At 51.4% G+C, this 26,098-nt stretch overlaps 3 protein-coding genes across 3 annotated transcripts; 2 read left to right on the top strand and 1 right to left on the bottom strand.

Annotated features, from left to right (window-relative positions):
• Positions 1–7,279: 7,279 nt before the first annotated feature.
• On the top strand, positions 7,280–8,161 carry LOC100909339 (putative deoxyribonuclease TATDN1). Its single transcript, XM_003738817.1, has one exon. It carries the CDS (start codon positions 7,280–7,282, stop codon positions 8,159–8,161), a length of 882 nt encoding a protein of 293 aa, XP_003738865.1.
• A 1,591-nt stretch (positions 8,162–9,752) lies between these two features.
• On the bottom strand, positions 9,753–12,098 carry Sb (serine proteinase stubble). Its single transcript, XM_018641847.2, has 5 exons — positions 11,930–12,098; positions 11,515–11,714; positions 11,150–11,371; positions 10,623–11,047; positions 9,753–10,347 (listed from the first exon to the last, which is right to left on the bottom strand). Exons 1-5 carry the CDS (start codon positions 12,075–12,077, stop codon positions 9,753–9,755), a joined length of 1,590 nt encoding a protein of 529 aa, XP_018497363.1. The 5' UTR covers positions 12,078–12,098.
• Positions 12,099–18,568: 6,470 nt separating this feature from the next.
• Positions 18,569–22,364, top strand: LOC100902194 (monocarboxylate transporter 6). Its single transcript, XM_018641863.1, has 4 exons — positions 18,569–18,674; positions 18,999–19,508; positions 21,190–21,336; positions 21,477–22,364. The coding sequence occupies exons 2-4, from the start codon at positions 19,232–19,234 to the stop codon at positions 22,346–22,348; spliced, it is 1,296 nt and encodes a 431-aa protein (XP_018497379.1). The 5' UTR covers positions 18,569–18,674; positions 18,999–19,231; the 3' UTR covers positions 22,349–22,364.
• Positions 22,365–26,098: the final 3,734 nt, after the last annotated feature.

Raw genomic sequence — 26,098 nt, 5'->3', positions numbered from 1 at the left:
GGCAACGAATCTTCTCACTGTGCGACGGACGGGAGAAGAGGTTGGCAATTTGAGTTGTCCAAGAAATCAGAAAGAGGCGTGCATCCTTTCAGTTGCCTTGATGAGCGGGGGCATCCCACGGGGCGAGAACAATATTGAGTCGCGTTTTCTTCCCGGAGTGAACGCCAGTGGCGTCCGCAGGATTTTCCGTATAGGGAGCTAGAACGAGTCCTCGCATTGGGCGCTGCTGCGCTTGGTGTGCAAGTCTGCCGGTCCAAAAGCTCAGGTTTGAAAATCAAACAAAGAGCCGCCGTTGCGAAGCCTGGAGCCGATGAGGAAATTCGCCTTGCTCTGACTTCTCGCATGGAATCGAACGATCTTCGACAGGCGATTTCTTAAGGGATTGTGCCCGCATCGGAGGGGTTCTTGTCGCCAAGCTGAGCGACCTATCGAGGGGTCAAAGTCGTTATCTTGCTACACCTCGATTGGGGACTTCAAGAGCAGACGTTTAGATCCTTAGTTTATTATAATGTACATGATATACAATATTTATACGAACATTATGAACACTAACATGCACTATTTCTGACGAACATTATAAACGTTTATATACAATATTTTTTCACGAACATTATTCACGTTTATATACAATGCTTATATACATATGAGTGTACATGATCTATACCCCGAATCTCTTTTTGTGGCGTTGGGGGAACACTCCACGCCGGTCGCCGCGTTCCACAAGCCAGTTGGCGACTTGCGCGCCGATACTCAGCAAAACTTGATGGAACTGAGCTCAGCAGCGATTTTTTCTTGGTTTTCACGAGACGCCGCAACCAGTGGGAGGAGGAACACGTTTTTGAACGCGGTGAACAAAATCGCCAGAGTGGTAGTCTCCAGCGCAGAGATCCAGACGAAGCTCGGAGTTTCGGTCGTGAGCAACATGTAGCTACAGAAACAGGCGCTCGCGTAAAGTTCGAAGATCAGGACTTTGAGACAGAGGACGGAATCATGCAGCCTTCCCTCAGAGGGCTTCCGCTTCGGGAGGAGATCAGCACAATACATTGGGAAGCAGAAATAATCGTTGAGCACACAGAGTAGATGCACCACTGGGTCCACTTCTATACCGAACCACATAGACCAGCCGATGACTCCGATTTGAGTGAAAAGTACCGAGAAGAAAAACCACCAGCCACACCAGAAGATATCAGCAGCGCTCAAATCAGGATCCTTCCGAGAGGACGAGAAATACGTGAAAAGGGCGAAACATATCGTGTATGCCAGAGTCATGGATGTAAGTTTCAGAGCTCCTTCCAAGGCTCGGGGCGCCAGGCGACCTGTGAAGATGCTGGAGCTCAAATCTGGGTATTTCGCCACGATGCTCCTCAGGTGGCGTATGGTCTCCCGCTCGTCATCGGCGCTCCTAACATGTTTGGCGTGGATTTCGCATCGCGACGCCACGATCTCCGTCTCGTTGACATCGAACCGAATATCGCGAACGACATCGGAGAACGGTCTCGTTCGAAGCTTCTGCTTCAAAGCTTCTATGTAGTCTGCTCTGATCGATGATGTTGAAGGCGGGACTCCAACCCCGGCCGATAGGGGCGAATCTCTGAACCAGCAGTCCGTCAGTCCCCGCGTGCTGACGTGGGGAATACTCTCGATTTCGTCCAACATGTCCAAGAGTCGTTGATGCGTCTCGGGCTCCCAGTACTCAATGCTGGCGTTGATGAACAGCTCTATACGGTACGAGTACTTGTTACGTGGATCATCCTCGCTCAAATTAGGGGCGAACAAGGTCGTCCTCGAGACCTTCCCGCCATACCAGCGCGCGACGCTCCTGAAATACCGAATCCGGCAAGGAATTAACCACGAGCAGGGCCTCTGCAGATGGAACGAGGAGTATCTTCTCCATGAGCCCGCTCGGCAATAAAAGGAATCTGGAGATGATCGGGAACTCACATGTCAGGCCCGTCCTTGGCTTCCGTGCCATAAACGAGTCCGATGATGAGACAAACGAAGAGAGTCAGCATCACGATGGTTTTTACCCAAACTCTGTCGATCAGCCTCTCTCGATACAGCCGGAGGAATCTCGTCAACCAATCTTCTCCAGTCCCGTCTGCAGCGTCTGCCTCCTTTTCGAGCGTCCCAGGATCAGCCGAGACCCTTCGGATGTGATCCCGACGCTCTGCGCGATGTAGGATCGCGCAACCAGCGGCGAACATCGAGATGTTGAAGAACCAGGACACAGCGTAAATTATCGCGCATCCATAGCACAGCTCTGCTTGCGAAGTCCAAAAGAGTCCTGCAATGGTAGGTTGTGCTATATCACGAGAAAGGGGTGACAGCAGATTGCCCATGCTCGTAACGGGAGGAGCGAGGTCATCCGAATGAATTTGAGCTTTCACGCATCCTCGAATCAGAATGCGGTCGCGCCGTTTTCTCGTGGACCCAATACTATGTGCAAGACCGGAGCTTGGTAAAGGGGGCTCTCATAGGCCAAGAGCCTGATGAATCTCATCATATTCACCCATTATCGAGACGCTGCAGGCGAGCAAAGGCGCCAGGAGGAGATAAGAGCCGAAGTAGTCGCGGTAACGATCCGCGAACAGTGCTTGTGACGACTCCTGCGATTGGATCTTGGTCCCAGCGGGAAAGATCAGCATCTTCCCCACCATATCGTAGATTGTGTCTGAAGTTGAAGGTATGATCATTCGCCACGAATCGTTTTCTGAGGATTCCTCACGCTTCCGTCACCCATTCGGCTCAAAAATTGTCGATTTCCGTCAGACTTGCGCAGATCCATTCCGGAAATTGTCTGAGCCGATGATGGTCCAGAGATGCAAGGATATTCAGAGCTCGAATCAAAAATACGCAGAGCTCGAAGAAGCACTTGTGAAAAATCCTCACTTACGGTTCACCAGGACGATAATCTCCTCATACTGACGAAGAGAACTTGCCCGGGAATACGTCATGAGTCTGAGCGATACTAGAAGAGATATTCCCGATGCGAAGCAGGCGAAGATTCCCAAGAGAACTCGGGACCGTCCTCTACCCGTCATCAAGCTCGGTAATCCGGAGAGACAGCGCAGGATCATACAACAGGAAGTGAAGAAGATGGCGTCTGCCACCAAGTTCCTGTCATCGTGGAAGGGTTTTTCCGGCAAACCCTTGATGAGCGTGATGGCCACCATCAATGGCACCACGATGTAGCAAGCCGGCTTCTGGGCTATCGACTCTCCCAGAGATTCCACGATCTTTGTTGAGAGACAAAAAGGTAGATGTTAACCTGGGAGAACGCTGGATCTCGGCGAAGGTTGCAATTCGCTTTCGACTGAGGCTCTCAGGATGTCGGATAGACTGCCTTCCGGTTTGTGAGTCTGGTTCCGAGCTTGTATTACTCAGGAGAGCTGCCGGGACCCTGCGTACGGCCGAACGGATTTCTCATACTTACAGTGGTAATCCCAGGGAGCCCCTCCTCGGTCAAAGGGATTTTGACTTCTCCCTTCGACGGCTCCTCGGTCGATGGGAGGGGCGCTCCATTTTCCGACTGTTGGGAGGCTGATTTGCTGGCCATGTTGTTTTTATTCGCGGATTGCGTAGATAATCCCTCGCTGCTACACCTTAGTGGAGACAAGAAGTTTTTGATGAAAATATTTGCTCGTATACCCGGAGAGTGCTTTGCGTTGGATCCCTATTCATCGATTCCCACGATCGTTCTTCATATGGGTTCGGCGGCCATTAGCGCGGTCCCCGTGGATGGTGACAATCGAGTGAAGCGCTCAGAGGCGTACACCGCAAAGCACGGAGCAAAGAACCAAGATCATGACGCATACTAAGGACAAAGAGATCGGAGATTTCACTTTCCGAAGAACGACCCTTCGCAAGGCTTTCTGGAGAACGGGTAATTGCTACATTTCGCGATTCGAGACGTGTTCCCGAAAAGAATCATCGAGCGATTTTCTGGAGACCTGTGCCGAAGTCGGAGACTGATGTGAAATCTCCGAACCTAGGCAGTTATTCCCTTCATTTCGTTCCGACTGAAGATAATCCAAGATACGATAGTTGCCGCGAGCTTCTGTTAGCATTTTGTGCGAATCCTTGGTTCTCAACTAGAGCCAAACTCACCTGGTCGATTGGATCAATTCGTCGGAAATCGACCACTACGTCTCGCTGCTCAGTCAGGACGCTCAGGTGTGGATGTATGCCAGGACCGACGCTTGGGCCTAAATGTTTTGTTGAAGAGTCGGGACTTCTCCTCCCACACTTTCGTCTGCTTGTCATGAAGTCTGTGACTGGCTCCGCTCTCCGACCGCTTCTGTCGGACGAACGGCGCACAGAGCCGGGGTAGGAGAGAAGTTTGCACTTCAGATCCACTCAAGCTTTCCCAAACACATTGACTCAAGACTGCTCCCTAGGCATTCAGAGAAGCGATCTCTGAAGCGGCCGTCAGTGGAAAAGTTTCGGCTAGAGGATCGCCCCACACGGGATTTTTAAAATATACCGTAAACCCTCCAATAGTGACCCGGGCTTCTTTTTTTCCAAATACCTCCGGTGGCGGCTTCTATTGAAGAGGGGCTACTTTCGGAGGGGGGCTCCAATTATTCTCAGAAAAATCTTGCTCCGGAAAAGTGAGTATGGATGTTCCCGGTCTGGGGGGAAATCCTTGGGCGCCGCTGTCCGGAATCTCCTTTCAGAGAGGGGCGCCTATGGGAGCGGAAACTCTTTCGGAGAGGGGCTTTTTTTGGAGGGGTGCTTTTATTATCTCAAAAGCTAGGCAGGGGGCCTCTAATAGAGAGGGGCTACGATTGTAGGCGGGCCGCTGTTGGAGGATTTACGGTACAATGAACATGGGCATTACCGTCTATTTACCACCATCCAGAACCTGCCCGTTCATAAGAGACCGCCCGTCTATTTGTCCCGTCCACGAAAGAGGGTATTGAGTCCGGTGTCTCATATCGGCATTCCATGCATTTGACCAATGAAATAAGTACGTGGAACATACCGAGTAGGCTCTCAAAGGAGCGAGAGAATTTTGCCTCTGTTACCCGCATACCTATATTCCTACCTTCAAGAATGCCCCTTAATCTCATCTATCCTTCAGAACCCGGCCGTCTATTGTAGTCTGCGCCCGTGAGACTGCCCGTATATCAGAATATCCACAGTACATGAAGTATAACTTACGATTCTGATTGGAGACTCACACCCTGAGACAACCTGTCAGACCAGCGGGGTGCCCCACTGAACGACATAGATATTTTGTTCTCCGAATTCCCAGGCTCGCAGCCGAGGGCGCTGCTGATCGATCAAGTCTCCACTCAATACGAGAGCTCCCTCACTGAACGGGGGCGGCGGATTGAAGGTCGAGACATTTTTCGTGAGCCGTGCCTTGGCGAGAACCATCCCAAAAGAAGTCTCTCGCCAGTCGAATCATCTTGCAAGGAAAGCGGAAACCACCGAATGAGAGAATAATCATCGATCGTTTAATATTCTCGCCTACCCGCTACTCGTCCAGTACGCTACCTCACTTAAGATACGTCTGGACGTTAATACGTGTCACTTAATATCTAGAGTCTGGAGCAAAAGATGGAAAGGTCTCTGAAATTGTCCCACTCGTCCGCTCGCTTTGTCCGACCTGAGGCGGCAAATGTCGGCTCCCCAACTCCCACAGACGTGCCGATAACAATCTCAAGTTCTGTATGATTGCTTGAGCTCAGGGTTCATTTATCACACATGCAATGAATTATTCGATTCACTGTTATGTACTTTTATTTTTTGTTTTAACCCCATTTTTCCTTTCTCTGAGAGCTAAAGCGGTTCGCACTCGCAGCACCAGCAATACGACATGCTCATCAATCAATCAAATATTATTATTTATATCTGCTAGAGGAAAAGCCCTGTGGAGCACGCTGCCCTCACGAATCAGGCGCAATAGTACCATGCTCTGCTCCACCGAGTAACTCCTCAGAGCCCATTTTCCAGTCACTGATTCCAATTTTACACTCTACCAGTATGTGGCCAGTCCATGGGGCATTACCCCATGTACCCAACAGCAATAGAAATCAAATATTGAAATATCAGAAGTATATCGGGCGCTCGGGCCGACGCCAACAGCTGGAAGCTCGAATGAGGTCGGCCCACGAAACTAGGCAACGACTCGGTCTCTCGCCCGAATTCTCGTAACCTCCGCAGGACTTCCATCTACCTACCTGCAAGTTTTGAGGATTCTCCGGGCACACAATGCGAGGTAAGCCAGTCTTCGCGGATCACAATCACTCCAAAATGATCACCTGGCGATGGTCATAAGCACATACCACTCCACATACCGAGACACCACGCTGCTGATCACGAGCTATTGCTTAGGCCAGGAGCAAGTTTCACAAGCGCAGCCTGCGACTTATTCGCGACTAAACCACGGCTCTCGCAACCATGTGGACGTTCTTGACGATCGCGATGGCATCTCTGATTATACCAAACGGCCGTGAATGAGAATTTCCCAGAGACTCTCTGGAATTTCGAGGATAAGTCACGGTGCGGACAAACCGCAGTACTGCCGCGACCGAAATTCTCGGCGTAGGGCGCGCGGAATTCAGGGAGAAATCGTCACAACACCAAGCCTCGACTGTCGCACGCGGATCCGCCCATAATAGACCCTATCAGGAGGTCGCAGGGTCTGCATCGTCCTCAAGCTCCGCTCGGAGGAGCACGTGAGATACATTGCCGGTTGTACGAACCTACACGTCAAGGCAGAATTTCCGGGAAGAATGCCGAGGGCGCAAAAAGTCCGGTGTATACGGACCGCCATACCCCCCCCCCAGGTCGGGGAGTTCGAGAACCTGAATTGAATGCCCACGCTCCGGCGCTCTGACGGGAGATCTCAAAGGTGTATCGAAGGAAAAGCTGAAAAAGGGGGGCACGGTCTGCGGCATCGACGCTTCCAAGCAGAGATCATCGACAACAGCGTCTCGTAAACTTTCGTCTGCAACAGCAAAGCTCTGGAACGATTTGAAGTCTAGGATAAGTCATTCAGCGCAGTTCTCCGCGTTCCAGACCTTGCAGGATAAAATACAGCAGAACACCCTCCCGTTTCGCTGTCAAGCCCTTCCGACAGTCCTCCGTGTCGCAATAATCTTGAAAACATCATGCCGGAGCTCTGAACGTGTTCGTCGCGCTCCTCGCATTGCACCCAAAGCATTTCCATTCCGCATTTCCGTCGGACGAGACGCGCGCTAGACAGCTTTCCGAAGCCGAACGTATCGATCTGGCGTTGAGGACGGGTAGACTCGAGATCTGGGCGAAGATGCGGAAATTCATAGACATAGGCGCGAACATCACCGACGCCGTGTTCCGTGGACTCTACCACGGATCCCAGAAACACGTCAGCGACTTCAATGCTATGTTGGGCAGAGCCAAAGAGACCGGTGTGGAGAAAATAATTATCACTGGCGGCAGCCTCGAGGACTCAAGAAACGCGCTAGAGCTCGCGAAGTCAGCTGAAAACCTATTCTCCACCGTGGGTTGTCATCCAACGAGATGTAACGATTTCGAAAAAGACCATGCGTACCTCGACGAGCTCATTGAGCTTGCGAAGTCATCATCAAAGATCGTTGCCGTCGGCGAATTTGGACTGGACTACGATCGCACCAACTTCTGCCCGAAGGAGACCCAATTAAAATATTTCGAAACACAGTTCGGATTGGCCGAAGCTACACGGAAACCACTATTCCTGCATTGTCGAAGCGCAGCGGAAGATTTCACCAAACTCATGAAGCAGTATCGAGACTCTTATTCCACTGGTGTGGTTCATTCGTTCGACGGAAGCTGGGAGCAGGCTAGCACATATTTGGATATGGGACTCTACATAGGGATAAATGGCTGTTCACTGAAGACAGAGGAACGGCTCGACGTCGTGAAGAAGATTCCCAACGATCGATTGATGATCGAGACAGATTGTCCTTACTGTGATATAAAACCAACGCACGCAAGTTACAAGCATGTAAAAACTTTTTTCGAATCGAAGAAGAAGGAACGCTTCGAAGAAACCAAGCAAGTAAAAGGAAGAAACGAACCGCAAAACATAGTCCAGGTTTTGGAAGTGATCGCGGCTATCAAAGGGGAGGAAGATGTTGATCATCTGGCTTCCCAGATCTACGAGAACACATGCAAAGTGTTTTTCCAATAAAGATGAAGAGATATAAGATTGTGTTGAAGGAAAGCTGAATTTCTGCGTTATCCCTCTCTCCCCGCTCCCTCTCTTTGCTGCAATACTTTCTGAGGACAAGACCACCACCTATCTGGTTGGTCCACTTTGTCAAGGTTGTTCGGGTTCCCCCTCGATCTCCGATTCCTCAATTATTCGAAACCCAGGAGACACTCGGAGTTGTCGTCGCATTCCTTGGCGATTGCTGAGCATAGAATGTCTGACTCGAAATACACTGCATGAATTTGCCAATCCGACCAGCGAGAGTCTCCGCTCGAGATTCCGCGGGGAAGACGCGTGATGACCCCACAATCGTCCGAAAGTCTCCAGGACTTGACTCTCGGTCCTCACGCCTAACCACTCCAGGGAGTTCGCGTACCGATGATAATATCCCTGGCCCGCACTCCAGTCGACGTACACGATCCCGAGACCTTTTTTCCACCGTCGGCGTCGGTGGTTTTCTTCGTGAGTCCCTCGGGGAGCGAGATTATCAGAGCCCTGAGGAAGGCTCCGTTCTCCTTTTCGATATCTCATCGTTAGGATCCATCTCGGTCTACTGGTTTCCTGTGTCCGACGTTTGCTTCCAATTCCATCTTCGTCCGCACCTGTGTTGCTTCCATCTTGAGAGCGAGAATTCCCCCGAGCGGTGGTGGGGGCTCGGATCGCGTTGGTATCGTTTGGAGATTACTCTCGCTGCTGAGGCCCTCATTGTCACACATTATTCTATTGTTTAGGCCCCCCGAGCGACCAGAATGTCGCCTCTGGCCCTGACGACCTTGTGAGTCCGAATCTTTCCACCTAGAATCCCTGGGTGGCACCGGTTGATCATCTTGCCATCGTTACTGCTCTAGCTATCGGTAACGAGTCTCAACTATCCAAGACTTGTTGCCCTGTTGAAAGGAATTGCGTGTACCTTACCAAGATTGCAGTATGACAAGATCAGATTTTCAGATCTTCTCCCGTCAGATTTCACGGGCGGTCCAGGAGCGTAGATAGACTGCAAAACCAGATGAGGGGTCGTCAACTGCTGACCATTCTGTCTGCGATCATCCCCCCGAGTCCGACTCATCATCGAGGGAATCCATCCCTCCCGGCCAAGAACAGATCAACCTTCACAGCTCTGAGGAGAAACTCTCACTCTCTGGAATTTCAGGGGTAGGATTGTTCATCGTGTCATCTTATCATAAGCTACGGACCGTCAAGTGTCGATAGACGTAGTTGATGAACGAATCGGCTCGTTTCCCGATTACGAAAGGCTCTCGGATACTCGAAGGAAGGACAGTTTCCCCTCTCTTTCCTATAGATCCCGCTTCAACTGGACGATGACGAGACTTGATTTCATTCACCACGGATCCCACGCATCAATAGCATTACGAATTAGGTCTCCTTCCCCTGAGGCGTCCCTTGAGACCGTTATCGCAGTGAGCACGCAGTTACCAGATTTATTTTCTTTTCCAACATACAGTAATACTTTTATTGCATGGTCCTACTTCGAACTTGATTGTACAACGGGGCCGCCTGTTCAGTCAGTCGACCAAATACCTAAACCTCCTCGTTCACTGTTCAAAAACGTTTAACTGTGCTTCCGGATCGTGCTGGCGATCCAGGGCTTGAATTTCGTGATCCTAGTACAAACTCCTGGCAAATTCGGTTCTGCGCAACCAATGCCCCACGAAATGATCCCGGCCAACATCCAGCGGCCACTGACATCTTTCACCTGCAGGGGACCGCCCGAATCACCTTGGCACGAATCTTTGCCTCCAGTCTCGAAGCCAGCGCACATAAAAATCGGAGGAATGAATTCGTTGCGGCCCGCCGCTTGGAACATCGATTTGCATTTATCGTTTGAGACGATTGGAACTTGAACTTCTTGGAGCAATGAAGGCAGGACCCCACCTTCGCTGAGTCTACCCCAACCCGTGACAGTGGCGTTATGCCCTACGAGATTCCCCGTCGTGTCAGGGGGCAGGCAAATGGCCGCGACATGCGGCATGTATTGTAGGGGCTTGTCGAGTTTCAACAGTGCGAGGTCGTTTTCGTATGTGAAGAAGTTATACTGAGGATGAACGTATTTCGCCACGATTCCACGCTCCTGGAACGGATACGGCTCTTGTGTGGAGGAAAAATCAAACTCTCCGAGACGAACCCTTATGTGAGTGACCATGAGGCTGAAAAGGAAGACAGTACTCGTTTGAAAGAGGAATCGAAAGAGGTGCCCGGAACATGGATAAGACTCGCGCCTCAATCAACATCGCCCATGAATACAAAGGAAAAATTTGGACGCGGGCGGTATCGATGTGAAATTATAAACGATAGCTTCCTCAGGAAAACGATTCCACGTTTCATGTCGCCCGTCACGATGCTCATCATTCATTGTTCATAGATCATGAGCTGCGGATGCTCGGAGAAAATCGATCGATGAAAGAGCTGCGAGAACACTCACTCGTCTACGCAGTGTCCAGCGGTGATGATCCAGTTTTTGTTCAGAATCGCGCCGCCACATCGGTGCGTGGACGAGAAACCAAAAAATGAGCTCTTCCGCACAGAAGCCTGCCACGGCCACTGGCCGAAGGATGAGGTTTTCCCGCCGACGACTTTTTTCTGCGGCCGTAACGGCGGCACTCCACACGATTCCGTGCCGCCAGTCTCGATCAAATTGCTCTCAAAATCGTTCGCGCTCGAATAGGCGGGTCGAATCGTGGTCGGTACTTGAATTCTCGTGGGGGACGATTGCGTTGTTGTGGAAGTCGTCGTCGTGGTCGTGGTCGACGTAGAGGACCTCTTAACTGTTGCCGATGACGGAGGTCCGGGAGTTGCCGGAGTTGTCATTGGAACTTGCATCAAGGGTGAGGTGAGGGGGGACGTCATCTGAAACGGCCTGGTGTATCTTTTTTCTCCTGAAAGCACACTTGAGTGTTCTCGACCCCAATAAGCCATAGCTCCTGGTCCCACAAAGAGGTCTCAACTTACAATAATCGGTCTGATTGGGGTGGTAGGCTTCATGGCCACCACGGGAACTGTGATGCCTGGTTTCACCAACAGGGTCGGCCGCGGTCGGAATATCGACCAGAAAGAATTAACAATGGTTGGCCTGATCGTTGGAGGCCATCGTTGCATATTGTGAGTCATTAAAGTTGTCATCGTAGGCGGCCGGCCGAATTGCAGATAGGACGTCGGCTGTTTATGTTGAACCTGCAAATCGATCATGCAATATGTTCATCGGAACTGAGGATCCTACCATTAATCGTAGCGTCATTTCACTCTCGACAGGGGGGTAATTCCATAGACGTGACGTCCGGATTCGAACTCTCGCAAGGTAGGGGAGGAAAACCTACGGGCAAATGCGCCGCAGAAATCACGTTGAAGTTCGATCCGCCGGCCGGCCTCGCGGTGGTCGAGGTGGTGGACGTCGAAGTCGTCGACGACAATAGGGAGGAAGGGGTCATGCCTTCGCTCGACTTCTCGAGTGAGTTTTGGTTGTTGTCTTCATCTTCGTGACTTAGAGGCTCCGATTGCACTCCCGGTCTGCCACTATCTACAATGAAGGAACTTTTTGGTGAAATCTTCCTTGTTGACGACGGTGAGGGCTCGTCACTCTGACTCTGACGAGACCAGACCAAGTCCCCCTGGGTAAACAAGTCGGATTCGGTGAGTCGCGCTTCGAGAACGAAATTGCATTTATCGAGCGGTCTGGATGCCCCCTCGATCTCCATGTTTTTTCTTTCTTAAGATTATCCACGATCATAGTACCTCTTTCAGGTTTCCCACAGCAGCTACCGTACAGGAATCCATCGGTGCAAGTACCGAGATGCTTTCCATCGTTTTTTATGCATTCCCACACGAACATACACCGACCCTCTTCGCCTTGTGCATTGGAACAACTTTTTTTCTGATTCATCTTCACTCCTGTGCCCGGAAACGAAACATTTGGGATGTTAATTGGGACCGAGCGCTCATCATGCTCTGATATCTAACGATTCGTTCTGAAGGCGGGAAAACGGTCATTTACCTAGAGCGGGTGACATGACTAGAATAACAACGAACAAATTGAGGAAGCCCGACGATGGCTTGTGGATCCCAAATCGATAGGTGCATTTCCTCGGACGAGTTGGCGATTGTCGCACGCAAGCTCCTCCATGATGAATTCCAGCCATGTTTTCTGCCCGCCAGGGCAATTGTTCCACTTTCGATCTGCTCTAGGAAGAGAATTATTAGGGGCGACCGGCCAGGGAGCCTCCGCGTCGGCGTTCCATTGAGTACACGGGTTCGATATCTTCAGAGCTCTGTGTGCCATAATGAGCACCCCTACGGTACTTTTGACGGAAAATTTGCCAACATCGAATAACTTTGCGACGCTGTCCGGAATACAATCATATTTCCCGAAAAGTTGAGAGACGAGACAGTAAAGAAATCAGGGCCTATCCATGCGTCGAGCCTCACCTGACCAGGATTGAGTAGGCGGCCTATGCTCGCGGTGCTCTGCGATTCGTCGAGAGCAGGACGCGGGGCTTTTCCGATGGGATCGTCTAAGCTCTAAGCCGATACGATGATATTGTCAACGGACAGGCTCGTAGGGTTCTTTCGGGGGTCAGCTAGTACAGTGATTCTCGGGATCAGCAATCGAGATATTTCTTCGGTTTCGTACGGCCAATATGAGGATGTGCAGCCGAACGCATTTCCCACGATCCACGGCTCAAGGAATTCCCAGTCGATCGATGTGCTTCGTCTGCCGTTGTTCCTTCCGTCGTTGGCAGTGTTTTTGTAGTTGCTCGAGTAAATCATCGAAGCCAACGAAAACGTCGTTTCTCCCACATGTTCGACGGCTCGGGAGAAAAGGATGCGATCGAATGGCCACGCTCACGAATTCGCAGTCCACGGGGGTCCCCCTCAATACTCCATTGTGACTGGAAAGCATGAGTCCTGGAGTGAATTTTACGGGAAAAGTCTCGACCACGGCGGTAATCGGTGTTCTTCAGCTAGCCGGGAGGACACGATTTTTTTCCGTCGATTCTACACGTGTACGTATACATATTCTAAGTCTGAAGAGAACCTCGCTTCGCTAATCGAGCGCGCTCATCGCTCGCTCGATATTTATTCGTGTCAGTCCATTTCGAAGCACTCCCGATTGAGACCGAAGCGAGTCGGCGAAAACCAATCAACGCCCGCTATTGAATAACTTCAGTTATTTGAGCGCATATTGCTCTTGTGGTTGCTGTGCTCATTTATGTTCGCGTGTCAGTGAGGTGCGTGTTGAGAGTTGTCACGCTCGACGGCTCCAGGGTAGATTGCCTCACACCGATGAAATGCTCACGTCTGAGGCGTGCGGATCTGAAGCTGATGGAATTACGTCAGCAATTCCCCTCGACATTCAACCTAACGGTGTCTGTCAGTCTGCCTGCCAACAGTCAACTCGTACCGATGAAACCAACTGTCGTAACAATGCCGCATTCTGCAGCGGTCGCTCAGGCGAGTTAGCTCCACCCAGCCAACAAGCATTTCTTCAAGCAAGCAACAGGATTCAACAAGTCACTGGGCTAGAGTTCAATTTCAGGAATTCAGTCATCGCGGCCGTCTGCCTGAGTGAACGCTCGTCTGCCCGCCCGCCCGCCTGCCACCCGCTCGTCCATACGCACGTTCGCCCACTTGCTTCGCAACTGCTGTTGGGTGTTGCCACCAGGACGAGTTAGAGCCATTGCCACCATCATCGTCCCCGGCGAAACACTCCAGCAATTCGCACTTAAGACTGCCAAATCCATTAATCTATGCGTGGTCTATCCGTCTGCGGGTCGGCCTGTCGGTCGGTCGGCTGGCCGGTCGGCTCGTCCGTGCGTCGATTGGTCCGACCATCAATTCGGCTGCTGGTTCACGTCTATCTGGCAGCGAGCGTTTTGTTTCTGTTACTTTATCTCCGTGATAATCCTCAGGTGTGAAACGGTCGACGATCGATCGGTGGATATTTATTTCGATGATGATTATAACAAGACAAGCCTCTCCACGAGAAGAACCTGTTGCTCAAGTGAAGCAGCCACTCATCGGAATTACCATTCTTTTATCAGACAAGTAGAAGCTGTCCATAATCTAAGTGGGGCATGCTCGGAGCGTTTCAATTCGTTCCAATTTATGCCGGCAACGACACTCGATTTGTCGGCCTGTCCGCTCGTTCGTTCTTTCGTCCATTTGTCTCTTCGACCCTCCTGTCTTCGACCGGCGGCGGCTTGTATCGCGATTGTCTCGGATAGTAGGATAATCACGTTTCATTTCAATAAATCGTGTTGTACTCCGCTTAAAAGCTGCCAGCCTGTTTCACCGCTGACTGAGAACGAAGAACGGACGCCCAAATCCGCTCGGAGGTGCATCTTTGTCAAAGGCGCCTTTGAGCGGCGAGAAATTGCGGCGTGAAATTGGTTTCCGTAACGGAGCATTTTGAAGCAAAGCCATCATGGGAAAATAATGTTTACCCGCAGATCGACCAACAGAAGCCGCGGCGGCAGCAGCAACTTGAGCTGCAGTAGCAGGGAAAATGGCGACCCGAATCTGAACGCATTAAGGACATCTTTCAGGCAACACACGCATGTTGGAGGATCAGAACACGGAATATCCGCCGTGGTCGAAACAATTGGGTACATGACGAAGCATGAACGAAACTCCGTCTTCGCCCTCAGAGGCAATCTGACTGAGTTGAGGGTTATTAGTACATCTTGAAACAAGTTCAAGACCGAGGCGTTCAATAATGATTCGATGCTGAGGCGAGCGCCACCCCACATCCACGTTGAGAAACGAAGCTACGCTGTATTAAAAGAAGGAGCGAGGAGAAATTCGGCTCCGAATGAGAAAAGTTCGATTCTTCACCAAGACTGCTCGAGTTCCGCATGACATTTCACAGAGAGAAACTATTCAGCACGCGTAGACTGATAGCATTCCGTCATCAGTCATCAGCATGGGGAAAATCTCGAGTATTTTCTCGAGCTAGGGAGGCAAGGATGTCGTCCATCCTCTCTCTGAGGACCTGCCAAATCTCCCCAAGCCGTAACCTTTCTTCGCGTGGAAATTCGACCCGAACCTCCAGAGCGATCGAAGGCTCCTGTGTTGGAATCCTCGTTTGTGGAGTCCGCGCCACAGCGATCGGCTCATTCTCCCTTATCCTGCTCCATATTGGCGTAAGCGAGGCCTCCACGGGAAAAATGAGTGAAATCGAAACCGAATTTGCCTATGCAGACGATCCATTCAGAATCGGGCAGCTGTGTGAAGTTGTGTCCCGCAGTCGTGGACCCGAAACCCTTGACGGGAGCTCTTGTGCTGCTTCTGAATAGCAGTAATGTGCTTTTCGCCTAGGGTCGCGCTGTCGTGATCACGATCTTGATCCGGTTACTTGCGGAAGTATCCGCGCGCTGTGTGCCCCCTTCGTCTTACGATAGGGCAATGGAGTCGCAGATGTGGGAAGACGCACAGACCGAGGGAAAAACGAGCGGAAAAGCATATCCACTGTGGAAATATCTCATTGTGGGCAACCATATGACATCTGGAAACGCGGGAGCTCAAGCTTTGCGCCGGGCTCTTCGGAAATAAATACTCGGGGCAAGAGGATAGATATGTCGGTCGGGGAAGTCCGATCTGCTCGGCAACGTAAAGGCTTCATTCACGATCTACGTATGGTTAAGCGTGATTCCACCGAGGGGCCGATTCCGCAAAGTTTCAGTTCCTTCTCCGAGGGTGCATCCATTCTGACCTCGCGAAAGGGGAACAATTGCGGCTAACGGAAGCCGAAGTATCGAAAGAGAGCATCAAGAAAGGAGTTCTAAAAATCAATCGTTCGAGACATCGCCATTTCGACACCAGGTACCAGATGTCAGTGTGACTTTTGCGACGGCCGCCTCGGAGCAAGTCTTCGTTCGATCGCTCTGTGCTTCGTCCGTCCGTTCGCTTGCGCGTCCATCCGACGACGACGACTGATAGTAATGACTACGGCGAAAATCCCACAACAGTCGGAACCCTTCTGTAATCGAAGCGACAACTAGGAAAAGAAGCGTCGGCCGCTAGTCTCCGACTGAACCACTCCGTCTTTTGTCTTGTCGTTTTTTCTGCAATGTTTTTTCTTTCGGCAAGTTGCTTCTTTGATGTCCGGTGTCAGCAGCGGGAGGCATTGCTGCTTTCCTATTCGGAACGGGAAGATGCGACTGTTACCGTCCCCACACATCGACAGCTTCATCGACAGCAGCAATAAATTCTGCGGCTCGCCTGCCATTCCGGGAAGGGTTGATATAGAATAATCACGGCACACCATCGCTCGACTCGTGACTAATGATCTTGTAATGAAACTCTGTCAGCAAGAATCAATATGTGTTGATGAAAGCTCGAAAGATTCTTTGGTCCCTCCTATAGGGAAAAACCTCGCCTCGGTAATTCAATTATTCAAAATTAAGAGCGACGTTCCATCACTCGGGATCGGGATAGAAACGCACCAATATCCCACGAGGAGAATGGAAAGAGAGCACCGCTTCCTGTGTCACTCGAAGTCGATGGACGATCTTTACTCGCTACTTCATCAAAATGAGAATGAAGACGAATCAATACCTAGCGCAATCGTTCCAGGGAGAATCCGAATCAAGGGATGCCACTCACCGAAGTTCCAGGGAATGTTCGTCGGCCACGGGTTCGGGCCCTCGAGAGTCACGAGACGTAACACGAGCGATGAACACACAACTGTAGCGGAAGATGGGTACAAAATCCGTGGGGAAACTCGTTTTCCGTACAATCTGAAAGCTCGGGTGTCGAGAGCGGACTACACTCCGAACTCACTAAGGGGTCGACCGACGGACCGACGGACGGACGGACCGACTGACGGACTGATTGACTGTCTGACTGACTGCCGTTGTTGATGCTGACCGTGGATCACAATGAGCGACTGGCGCCTAGACCCGGCGAACAGTTACAGCCGGTCGCTGGTGAAGTTAGTGGCGAGGGGCAGCCGCAGACACACACAACACACACACACATCCTGTCCTGTGAGAGTGATCTGAACTACTGCACTTATATTGCTATTACTAAGAAAGTCAACCATCCATCCTTCCAACCCGCCGAGCAACGGGCCGACCAACCGGCGCAGCGAGCAGACAAATGAACAACTAAGAAAGCGAGCAGCCAACTCACAAACTATCAGTATCGGCGACCACCTCGGCAGGGCATGGTGTCCACGACTCCAATGGATCGCACAAGTGTTTGACTAATGATATAACATACCCGGCGAGACCAAATACTTTTAACCCAGAAAGGCAAGCAGCGTTTGAAAGGAACCTCAGAGCGGACGAGCCACTGCATGCTGCCGATGGTGACGTGCTCTTGAAAAAGCGTAACTCGGAGCGGAGGCCACTGAATGCGATGCGCTGGATTCCATTGCTTTGTACTATAATCGATGATCTGGGATACTCCGATTCGGGGTTGTAGTCCATTGAGCATTCGCGTACATCGGAGCTAATTGGATGATTACGAATCGTCATTAAAATGGTGGAGACCGGGTGGCGGAGGACACGCACCCCGGAGCTGCAACCCTCGAGTGGCCGACGATAGAGATGTCCTGCCGTACAAAATCAAATAGATCTGCATCGGGCAATCGAGCCGGCTGAATCCGAACGATCGCCCCTTTGCTGCCTGCATAATGGGAGAATGATAGAGACGGTCATCCGACAACACCGAGGCGTGGAGGAAAACGGACGTACAGAAGAGGAAGCAAGAGGTTCGCTCACAGGCAAAACCGCTATATCGAGCTGAGAAGACAAAATCAGATCATCTAGCGCCTCTGGGACACACTGCCGATCATCAAATGCCTCCGGAAGTGCCGCGTTCTTCGTTTTTTTCATCTGCTGGCTGCGCGTAATTTTCCGATCCATCGTTTCCTCTCGCTCGCCACGTCCGAATGCGCACGGCACGTCAGACGATTTACGTTCATTCAAATCCGTTTCGAGATACATATGCATATTACGATCGAGCCCTGGAAGAGTTTCTTCTCAAATAGGATGGATGGCTGCGAGGAGTTCGCTGACTCGAAAAGAAAACAGCCGCCGGAGTCTTTTTTTGATTTTCCGAACTCTCGCAGATTTCTCGGTCCAGGCTTCAGATCGAGTCTCCATATGAAGATCTCGCTCCACTATGCGAGCAAGTATTTCGAGACGCCGGAATGGAGCGACTAGTCGATTAAGCTACGCAACGGGGAGTGTGAGATTGCTCATGACGGTACGCCGGTTTCCTTTGATGCAATCTTTTCCATTCTGGAATATTTTTTTTCGAGTCTTAATCTCTTGTTAGACGCCAACGAAAACTCGAGAGAGGAGGAAGATGATCAGGCGAATCTCTCGGGCCCCAGTGAGAGAGTTCAGAGGCCGCGCGAATGTACTCTCAGCGCAAAATGTAGTGCAGCCCGCTGGGCGTTTCGCTGTTGCAGAGTGACAAGTTCCGATTCTCTGGATCTTCGTGTGCTCCTACTGATGCGCTGAGATAATCGGTGAGTGCGGAGCCAAGACAACATCAGAGAATCCCCGACCTCTAGCGAGAGCGAAGCCGCAGAGTCCCAGAATGACTCAGTTCTTCCGACGACGGTCGGACTTTGAAACGAGCGAGTAATATTTTCGTTTCCATCGAGCCATGACCGTGAATGTTTGCTCTCTTCAATGAATCACGGTCATGTATCGCCAAGGGCCCAGTCCGTATGAGATTCCTCCCCGGACCGGCCACCTACCTAGGAATCCTGTGACGCCACTCTTATCACGCTGATACGTCTCGATTTCACGTCTTCCAGTCGGTTTACAGCCAGGTGTCTTCCTGTCAGTTCGCCAAGGATCGTCGTCACCAAGTGACTGCATTCTTATCTACCGATGGGAGCGATCCCCAGTAAACGCTAGTCCAAATGCGTTGTTCTGTGCTCGTGAACACTGCGATACCGTCAAGCCAGAAACCGGAATCTGTGAATCTCCGTCAGCTCTGACAGTCACCGAAAAGCATCCCGCCTCGTGAGGGGTCAATCAAGCTCGAGAGCATTGCGAGAGCGAATTTCAGGAGACTATGCAACAGACCGAAGTCGCTGCCGAGAGCGGCACGGCGCCGCCGGCGGTCGCATCGGACGACCCTATGAAGAAATATTTGAACCATGCACAAGGCCCCGACTCGATCCGCGCATGGTACGTGGCATTCTTCGCGGTGCTCTACGTCTTCTTCAGCTGGTGTGCATTCAGCTCCACTCCCGTTCTATATGTTGCTCTCATGGAGACGAACCCTTGGCTCTCGAGAGAAACGGCTTCGTGGCCCTTCACCGTCATGTCGTGCTGTACTTTCACCGGGAGTAAGTATTGATTCCTTCGAAACGAAGCTCTCATCACCTTGAACTGGTCATCAAAAGACCTGCTCTGGAGCCGAAGGCTAAATCTCTCTTTCCGGAGAGTCTCGCGCACGCTGTTCCATCACTTTAAGCGCCCAAACACGCAGTCACCGCGCTCATCCCGCACGGACACTAATATAGTTTGACGTTGAGCGGACTTCATGCTCAGTTCCGCTCTCGTTGGAATTGATGCCCGAGGCAACTTAGAGGAATAGTTGAACTTCTGACATAGTCTGTATTGTGTAATAGCCCATATCCCGCCCGGATCTGCCCGCTCACTCGAATATGAGAATGTTCTTGCCAAGAGGAATCCGCAACCCTTCCCCGCTACTTCGGAAGCTCCCGATACTTTTGACGCTCCTTTATCGGTCCGAGGCGCATCTCTTACGATTGCTCCAAGAGCCAAGTTCTTCCAACCAGAGATCGAGCAGGGAAGCTGCTCAAGGAGATATGCGTGCCCGGGAAGCGAGTCAAGCTCGTGGTTACCAATGATCTGAATGTCCGAGGCTTCGAAAAAAGAGCAAGACTCTGCGCTCTAGTAAAACTCGGAATCCTAGCCCACGCAGACCTGAGATTCCCAACAGTGGCCATGTTCCGAAAAGAGGACCGCGACGCGCGCTTGAGTATTTGGATATAGGGCCAATGGAGCGGCATTCGCTTCTTGTCCCCGAGTCCGTCGCACCTGCGGAGCCTCTCACTCATGAGAGTCCGCCAAACCTCCTCGTATGATGACCATGTTGACATCGGCATCGCGGAGAGCGCCTTCAGGGTATTCTCCCGCTAGCGCCCTAATATGGGAAACATTTTTTTGCCCACCTTATATGGAACACTTCTTCTTTTTTCGATGGGGGTTCAATGGGGGTACCCCATATAAGGCGCTATCCCGTATCAGGGCACTCTCCCCTGCATGCTCTCCCGCCTAACTCCATCCTATCCTTCGAATCTCTTGTCTCGGGGAAGACGGCCCAATAATGCTTGCGGAGATGAACCGTAATTGAGACCAGTATCACTTTCTGTCTCGCAACGATAACTTGTCATCGAATTCTTCGGAACGGAGCCGCTGGCTTCTTCGCCGAACTGACTGATAGCGTTCTGTCCCTCCGACGCGCAGAACTTCAGCCAGAAGCACCGTCATACTCACGAATAATGTGGTGAGAGGAGATGTGAGAGCGAGAGTTATCTGTCGGGAAGCTCTGGTTCGGCATACCTGGCCGTTGTACCGAAACCGGCCTCCTGACACACAACTCGTCACGCTCTTTTCGGAAGAAGAGAAACCACAAGTACCTTTCCATGGGAAAAAGTCGACCCAAGCTGCTTTCCCCGTCCCCGTTGCTTCCTCGTCACCATTGCGCAGCTGTCCAGCCTTCATCATGTCTTCGGTGAATAAGCGGACATGTAGGGTGCTCACAAGAATACAATACTTCCGTGAGGGAGTCTCACGTCATCGGGGACACCTCAATCAGTGAGCTGCCCCCCTGAATGATTGATAATAATTTCAGTCATAAACTTGGTCTGAGCTCATGGAAACTTGGATGTAGACCAAAGTGATTCGGCACGCTCCGGGGAAGCCAGAGTCCACAGGCTTGAGCAGTCATTCCGAGACCATAAAATTACTGGATGAAGAATGAAAACGACCTGTTTTCAGGTGCAATCTTCGGCCTCCTTGTCAGGAGGGTCTCCGAGAGGAATCTACTGCTACTCGGGACGCTGCTGTCATCATCTTCTCTGCTCTTGAGTTCGTTCTTCACGCACAATGTCACAGTCCTGGCAGCCTTACTCGGCCTTGGACATGGTAAAGTTCGATCTGTCGAGAAAATCGCAGCCCCTACCCTGGTCCCATGGGAGGAAGTGAAATGCGATCGGGCCACCTGTTCCTCGGAACCAGGATGTATTTCCCGCTCAGCGGATTTTCAGATCAGGATTTCTCCCCAGGTTTCGGGATTGCGGGTAGCACGTGTATACCCTCTGCTGTGATAACGCAACACTTCATCAAGTACCGAGCGACGGCGATGTCGCTATTCTCGATTTTCGCCTCGCTGAGTGGAATCATATACCCGATCTTGGCGACTTTCGTTTACAGGGAATATTCGCTCTCTGGCCTGCTGCTTATTTTGTCTGCGCTCTCCTGCAATCAACTCCTTTCAGTGATTGTTTGCGATGCAGCTCCCTGGAAAGCAGCACTGCAGTCGCTGGTGGCTAGCAAGGCAGCTGACGACAAGAAATCAGGCTCGGAACGATTCTGTCGCCCTTTGCTCGTTAATACGTGCATAACGAATGCTCTATCGAATTTCATCATGTTCGCACTAGTTTTATTCGTAATCGATTTCGAGACAGACAATGGCATCGATAGCGCAGACGGGGCCTTTCTGGTTGTAATGACATGCTTCGGATGGCTGATAGCGAGCATTTTCGTGGGTCCCATCGTAGATCGCGGAAAATATTATGATCGTTACGTCATTCTGAGCTCGTGCGTTTTACAAGCACTAGCTCTAATGTTCATGATCTCGCCCATCGGAAAAGGAGTATATTGGTGTCAGAGTTTAGCCTCCTTCTTTGTCGGATGGGGTCAGGGTAGCAGAGGCTTCCTGATGTTCGTGATGCTGAGTAAAAAATACTCGCCGAATTTAGTCCCCATGGCTTTTGCCGTGATGAATCTTAGCTGTTTCTTGCCTTTCCTTCTGAGGACCCCTCTGATCGGGCTCATACGCGATAACTTGGGGGAATACGATTACATATTCTATCTATTCATATTTATAAACTTCATTCTTACAGTGGATTGGCTTGCGATGTCAATATGGAAATAAAAGCGATCGCGTAGGCGTACTGCTCGAGACCGCGTTCCTTCCTATTCACATGCCCGTCTTGCTCGAATGCCTCTGCTTGGCAAAATTCGGGAGTTCGCCCGGGGTCCTGATCGGTGCTTCCCTCTGAGATCGGCCCACCGGTGGAGGATCTGAATGAATAAACCTACTCACTCCCAAACGTTCGAGCAAATCCGAGGAGAAGTTATGGAATGTCAGAGTGTATCACGGCAGGAAGAATCTCCGGTAGACGAACAAAACCGAATAAGAGTCGGCAGCATCTATCCACGGTCAACCACGTAGCACTTCCTCGAAGCTCGCAGGAGGGGGATTTTCCTCCGGGATACCACTCGAAATACTCGGGGTCTCTGTTGAAACTATCTACTTAACTACTTAGGTTATGCTGATCATCCGGCGAGTCCTGTGCTCTCCGAATAGACGGGTAGGGGGAACTTTCGCGGAAGCCTCTTGCCGGGCAGGCCGTTTTCCCGCTTACGACACGACGGTGGGTTGTCTGCAAGCGTGCCCCGGAGGGAATCCCATTCTGTCAAACGATCGAATCCGATCCCATCGAGCTACAAAGAGCGCGAAACCCGAAGCCGTCAATACCTCGCAAGTTTCTTCGGAGCTCTGCCTCTGGCAGCCTCGTAAACTCCCGGATTTCGCAGAAGGGGACTAGCCACCCGATCGTCGCATCGAGATCGATCGTATCGCTCTCAGACTTCCCCGAGTAATCGCAACGTATCTTTCGCCCTTTGCTCCGCGGAGATATTCCGGTTATTATAAACAATCATGGATCATGGATCGAGCCATGGCGCTTACTGTGATATGAGCATCGGTGTGAGAGCCGCAGCCCCTCCCCTTGGGAGGACGATGAGATGGACTCCGGCGAATCTATCTTTCGGGAATTTGCAGAACGATCCGACATTCTGTCCTTCGAGCCGAGCAACTGATCTACAGAATCGATCTATTGGAGGAGCACCGGTTCCACCAATCAGGGATTTCTTCTCACCTGGAAGACTCCGAGGCTGAGCGAAAATAATTCGTTTGACAGCCGTACCATCCGGAGAGGAACTGTTCATGAAGGCCTCCTCACCGGGGAATTCCTGCAGCTTTTCTATTGAAAACAATTAGCTTATCCGGCACAGAAATCGTGGTTTGAACTCGCTATCAAGGTGGAGCTTATCTACGGAGTTTCGTGAATCAATTCTGGTTTTGGCTTCTCGAATTGCCCCATCCTGAGAACTGCCGTCAACTCGGCAAATCGATTTGGCGTCTCGACGGTATATTTAGGGTCAAAAGGAAATTTCGAGAGACACCATCTGCGAGCAAACGCTTCCTGGAATTTTTGTAGGGAGGGGCCGTATCGAATTTCGGTTGGACCTAAGCTTGCAGTGATGCTGCGCTTTCTTGATGTAGAGGCCGGGGATCCGAGGGTAGGTGCGACGTACGCCTGCTCCCCCCCCCGCGGCTAGCTTGTGTGAGCTGCCCATCGATCCTCACCCAAGCGAAAATTCCTAGCAGCTAGCTCGGTGGCGGTGCTCCGAGGGTATGAGTAGGATTCTATTCCCTTCCACAGCATGAAAGGAACGATAAAGATGTCGAGCGACACGTATCAGAATGTATGATACCCAGAGGGGGAAGATGAAGTCTGGGTTTTGCATCTGCTTCTACAGCGAGATCACAGACCCAACGATATGCAACATCGCGAGTTTCGACTGCGCGGCTGCTATCGTATGAGCTTATAGATCGGCTTGCCATGAGCATCCCGCGTCGAGAATCCTGGTTTCGAGGGACTCTCGATTGTGCTCCGCCCTGCAGATAGGAACTGACGACGCTTTTCACCGTCGCCGGATGCTCTCGCAATGAGGTTATCACCAGGTCTCGTGAATTTCCTGTCTATTGATGTCAAGTTCCGCGAGGCTGTTCAAGTGTTCTGGTGAGGCGTCGAGAGCTCAGTGGAAGAGGTCTAATCTGGAACTTCTTCTAATGCGTGACGAACTATGAAGACTTCTTGAGCGGGGTAAGAGGGGGGGAGGGGTTCGCGACTGCTCGTATACTCGCTCGCCATCAATCTTAATGGAAAGGGCAAGATGCTCGGCTCAGGGAGCAAAGCAACATACACACGCGCGATTGATGCGTTTCCGGAAAGGAGAGGACGAGGAGGCGTATACGTTGGAGCAGATATAATTTCCCGCGAAAATCTCCCGCGCACATAATCCCGCGAGAATCTCCCGCCGCCATTTGGTGCAAAGTTTCGAACCATTCCTTGCTGAAATGCGAGATTGATGGATCATCCTACACAGCGGCAGCCGCGCAAGCTGCGGAAGGACAAAGACGAGCCGACTTACTAGGCGTTGGGGAAGTTAGAGCTCACGCGGATCTATCAAGTCCGCTTCCTTCTAAGGATCTCACTGAAAATTTCTCCTGGCTTCGGTGGTCCATCAGCGCGAGGGAGCAGAAAGTCGACAGTGCGACTGATTTCCTCACGTTTATGGAGACTCGAGCGAAGTCATTCGAGCATCGAACCACGCTTCTCTCCGTCCTCGAGAAATTCCTGCTCAATATGAATTCATACGCGCGAATTACTCCAGCTCGGGCTGCACTAGGAGTAAAGACTCCGAATTCGCTGGAACTCGTTTGTCGCGAGCCAGCCGTGAGAAACAAGGGTTCACAGGGTGGATATTTATGCATCATATTTATATTCGTTACCTTATCACCGACTGGTCCGAGGGCGACCGAGAGAGTCGGCGCCGATGAAAAGTCGGGAGGGAGTCGCAGAGAGGGCGGAAAACATTTCAAGGAGAATGCCGCGACCGGAAGGATATTCCCGCTCAGGGGGCGGTTCAGGAGAAGGCGTCGAAGAACCACTTGCCAAGGAATCGGTCGGAATGAATCCGAAGTGATTTCATACGATTTCCTTAATACAGTGCGCTTTCGAGAAGCATCTCCCTGTCGCGTGGGAGATGTTGGGACAGACCGCTCAAATACAATGATGGACTGTACCGTGGGATACCTGATAGAGATCTGTCAAATCATCGGAACGGAATGTTTCGTGGAGCAGAGAGACCTCGGGACCGATGACACTCCGTTTCCAGCCGAGAGCTATGCAGTGTGTCGTATTCTAGACCGGTGCGTATAAGGAAGGGTTACGCATCCGTCTCGGCAGTATGTAAAGCCTCGCTTCGGAATAGAACCCGAAAGTCTCAATAGTCGCCCTCCGGACCGCACTGCGCAACGCCCCTGTGTCGCTTCTCTCCTCGCAGTTAGTTCCCCATCCCTTGTGGTCTCGGCGTACCCTTGGCGGCGGGCCAGGAGCTTCACAATAGCTAGATTTCCCAGAGAAATCCTCACGCCAAGAGGGACCGATTTCACCCACCTTCCCTCCCCCTCGGGAGGTCCGACTGCCTATACTTCCTATGTCGAGCAGGACACAGGTACCGATCCACCCGTCCCCCTCGATACCTTGACTGCCTCCTCAAAGGAGGATTCCTGGATGCGCAACAAGATCCACCGGATGTCGATACTGATCGGACTCGTTCCGTCACCCTGATTTCAACACCTTTTGAGGGTCCTCGTGGATGTTCTCGGCTCGCCAAGTCGATCTCCTAGGAGACCGCTCGATCGGGCCAGGTCCCGAAAGCCAATCAGGGGCACTGTTGCGCTGAGAGCTCCGCGCAACGGAGAGGAAGGGCTGTGGGATTGATCGCAAGAAGATCGAATTCTTCAAACCTCCGCTCGGGACCAGTGTTC

This window comes from Galendromus occidentalis, unplaced genomic scaffold (assembly GCF_000255335.2).
Source record: "Galendromus occidentalis unplaced genomic scaffold, Mocc_1.1 scf7180000076336, whole genome shotgun sequence".
Taxonomy (NCBI): Eukaryota; Metazoa; Arthropoda; class Arachnida; order Mesostigmata; family Phytoseiidae; genus Galendromus; species Galendromus occidentalis.
This window is presented reverse-complemented; position numbering and strand designations above follow the sequence as displayed.

Coding starts and splice junctions, on each gene's coding strand:
- LOC100909339 (XM_003738817.1), top strand. CDS start 7,280: ATGCGGAAATTCATAGACATAGGCGCGAACATCACCGACGCCGTGTTC.
- Sb (XM_018641847.2), bottom strand. CDS start 12,077: ATGAATCAGAAAAAAAGTTGTTCCAATGCACAAGGCGAAGAGGGTCGG. Junction 11,715..11,929: donor CTGTGGGAAACCTGAAAGAG/GTACTATGATCG, acceptor CCTTCATTGTAG/ATAGTGGCAGACCGGGAGTG. Junction 10,348..10,622: donor GCTGGACACTGCGTAGACGA/GTGAGTGTTCTC, acceptor CTTCCTTTTCAG/CCTCATGGTCACTCACATAA.
- LOC100902194 (XM_018641863.1), top strand. CDS start 19,232: ATGCAACAGACCGAAGTCGCTGCCGAGAGCGGCACGGCGCCGCCGGCG. Junction 19,509..21,189: donor GTGCTGTACTTTCACCGGGA/GTAAGTATTGAT, acceptor ACCTGTTTTCAG/GTGCAATCTTCGGCCTCCTT. Junction 21,337..21,476: donor CTTACTCGGCCTTGGACATG/GTAAAGTTCGAT, acceptor ATTTCTCCCCAG/GTTTCGGGATTGCGGGTAGC.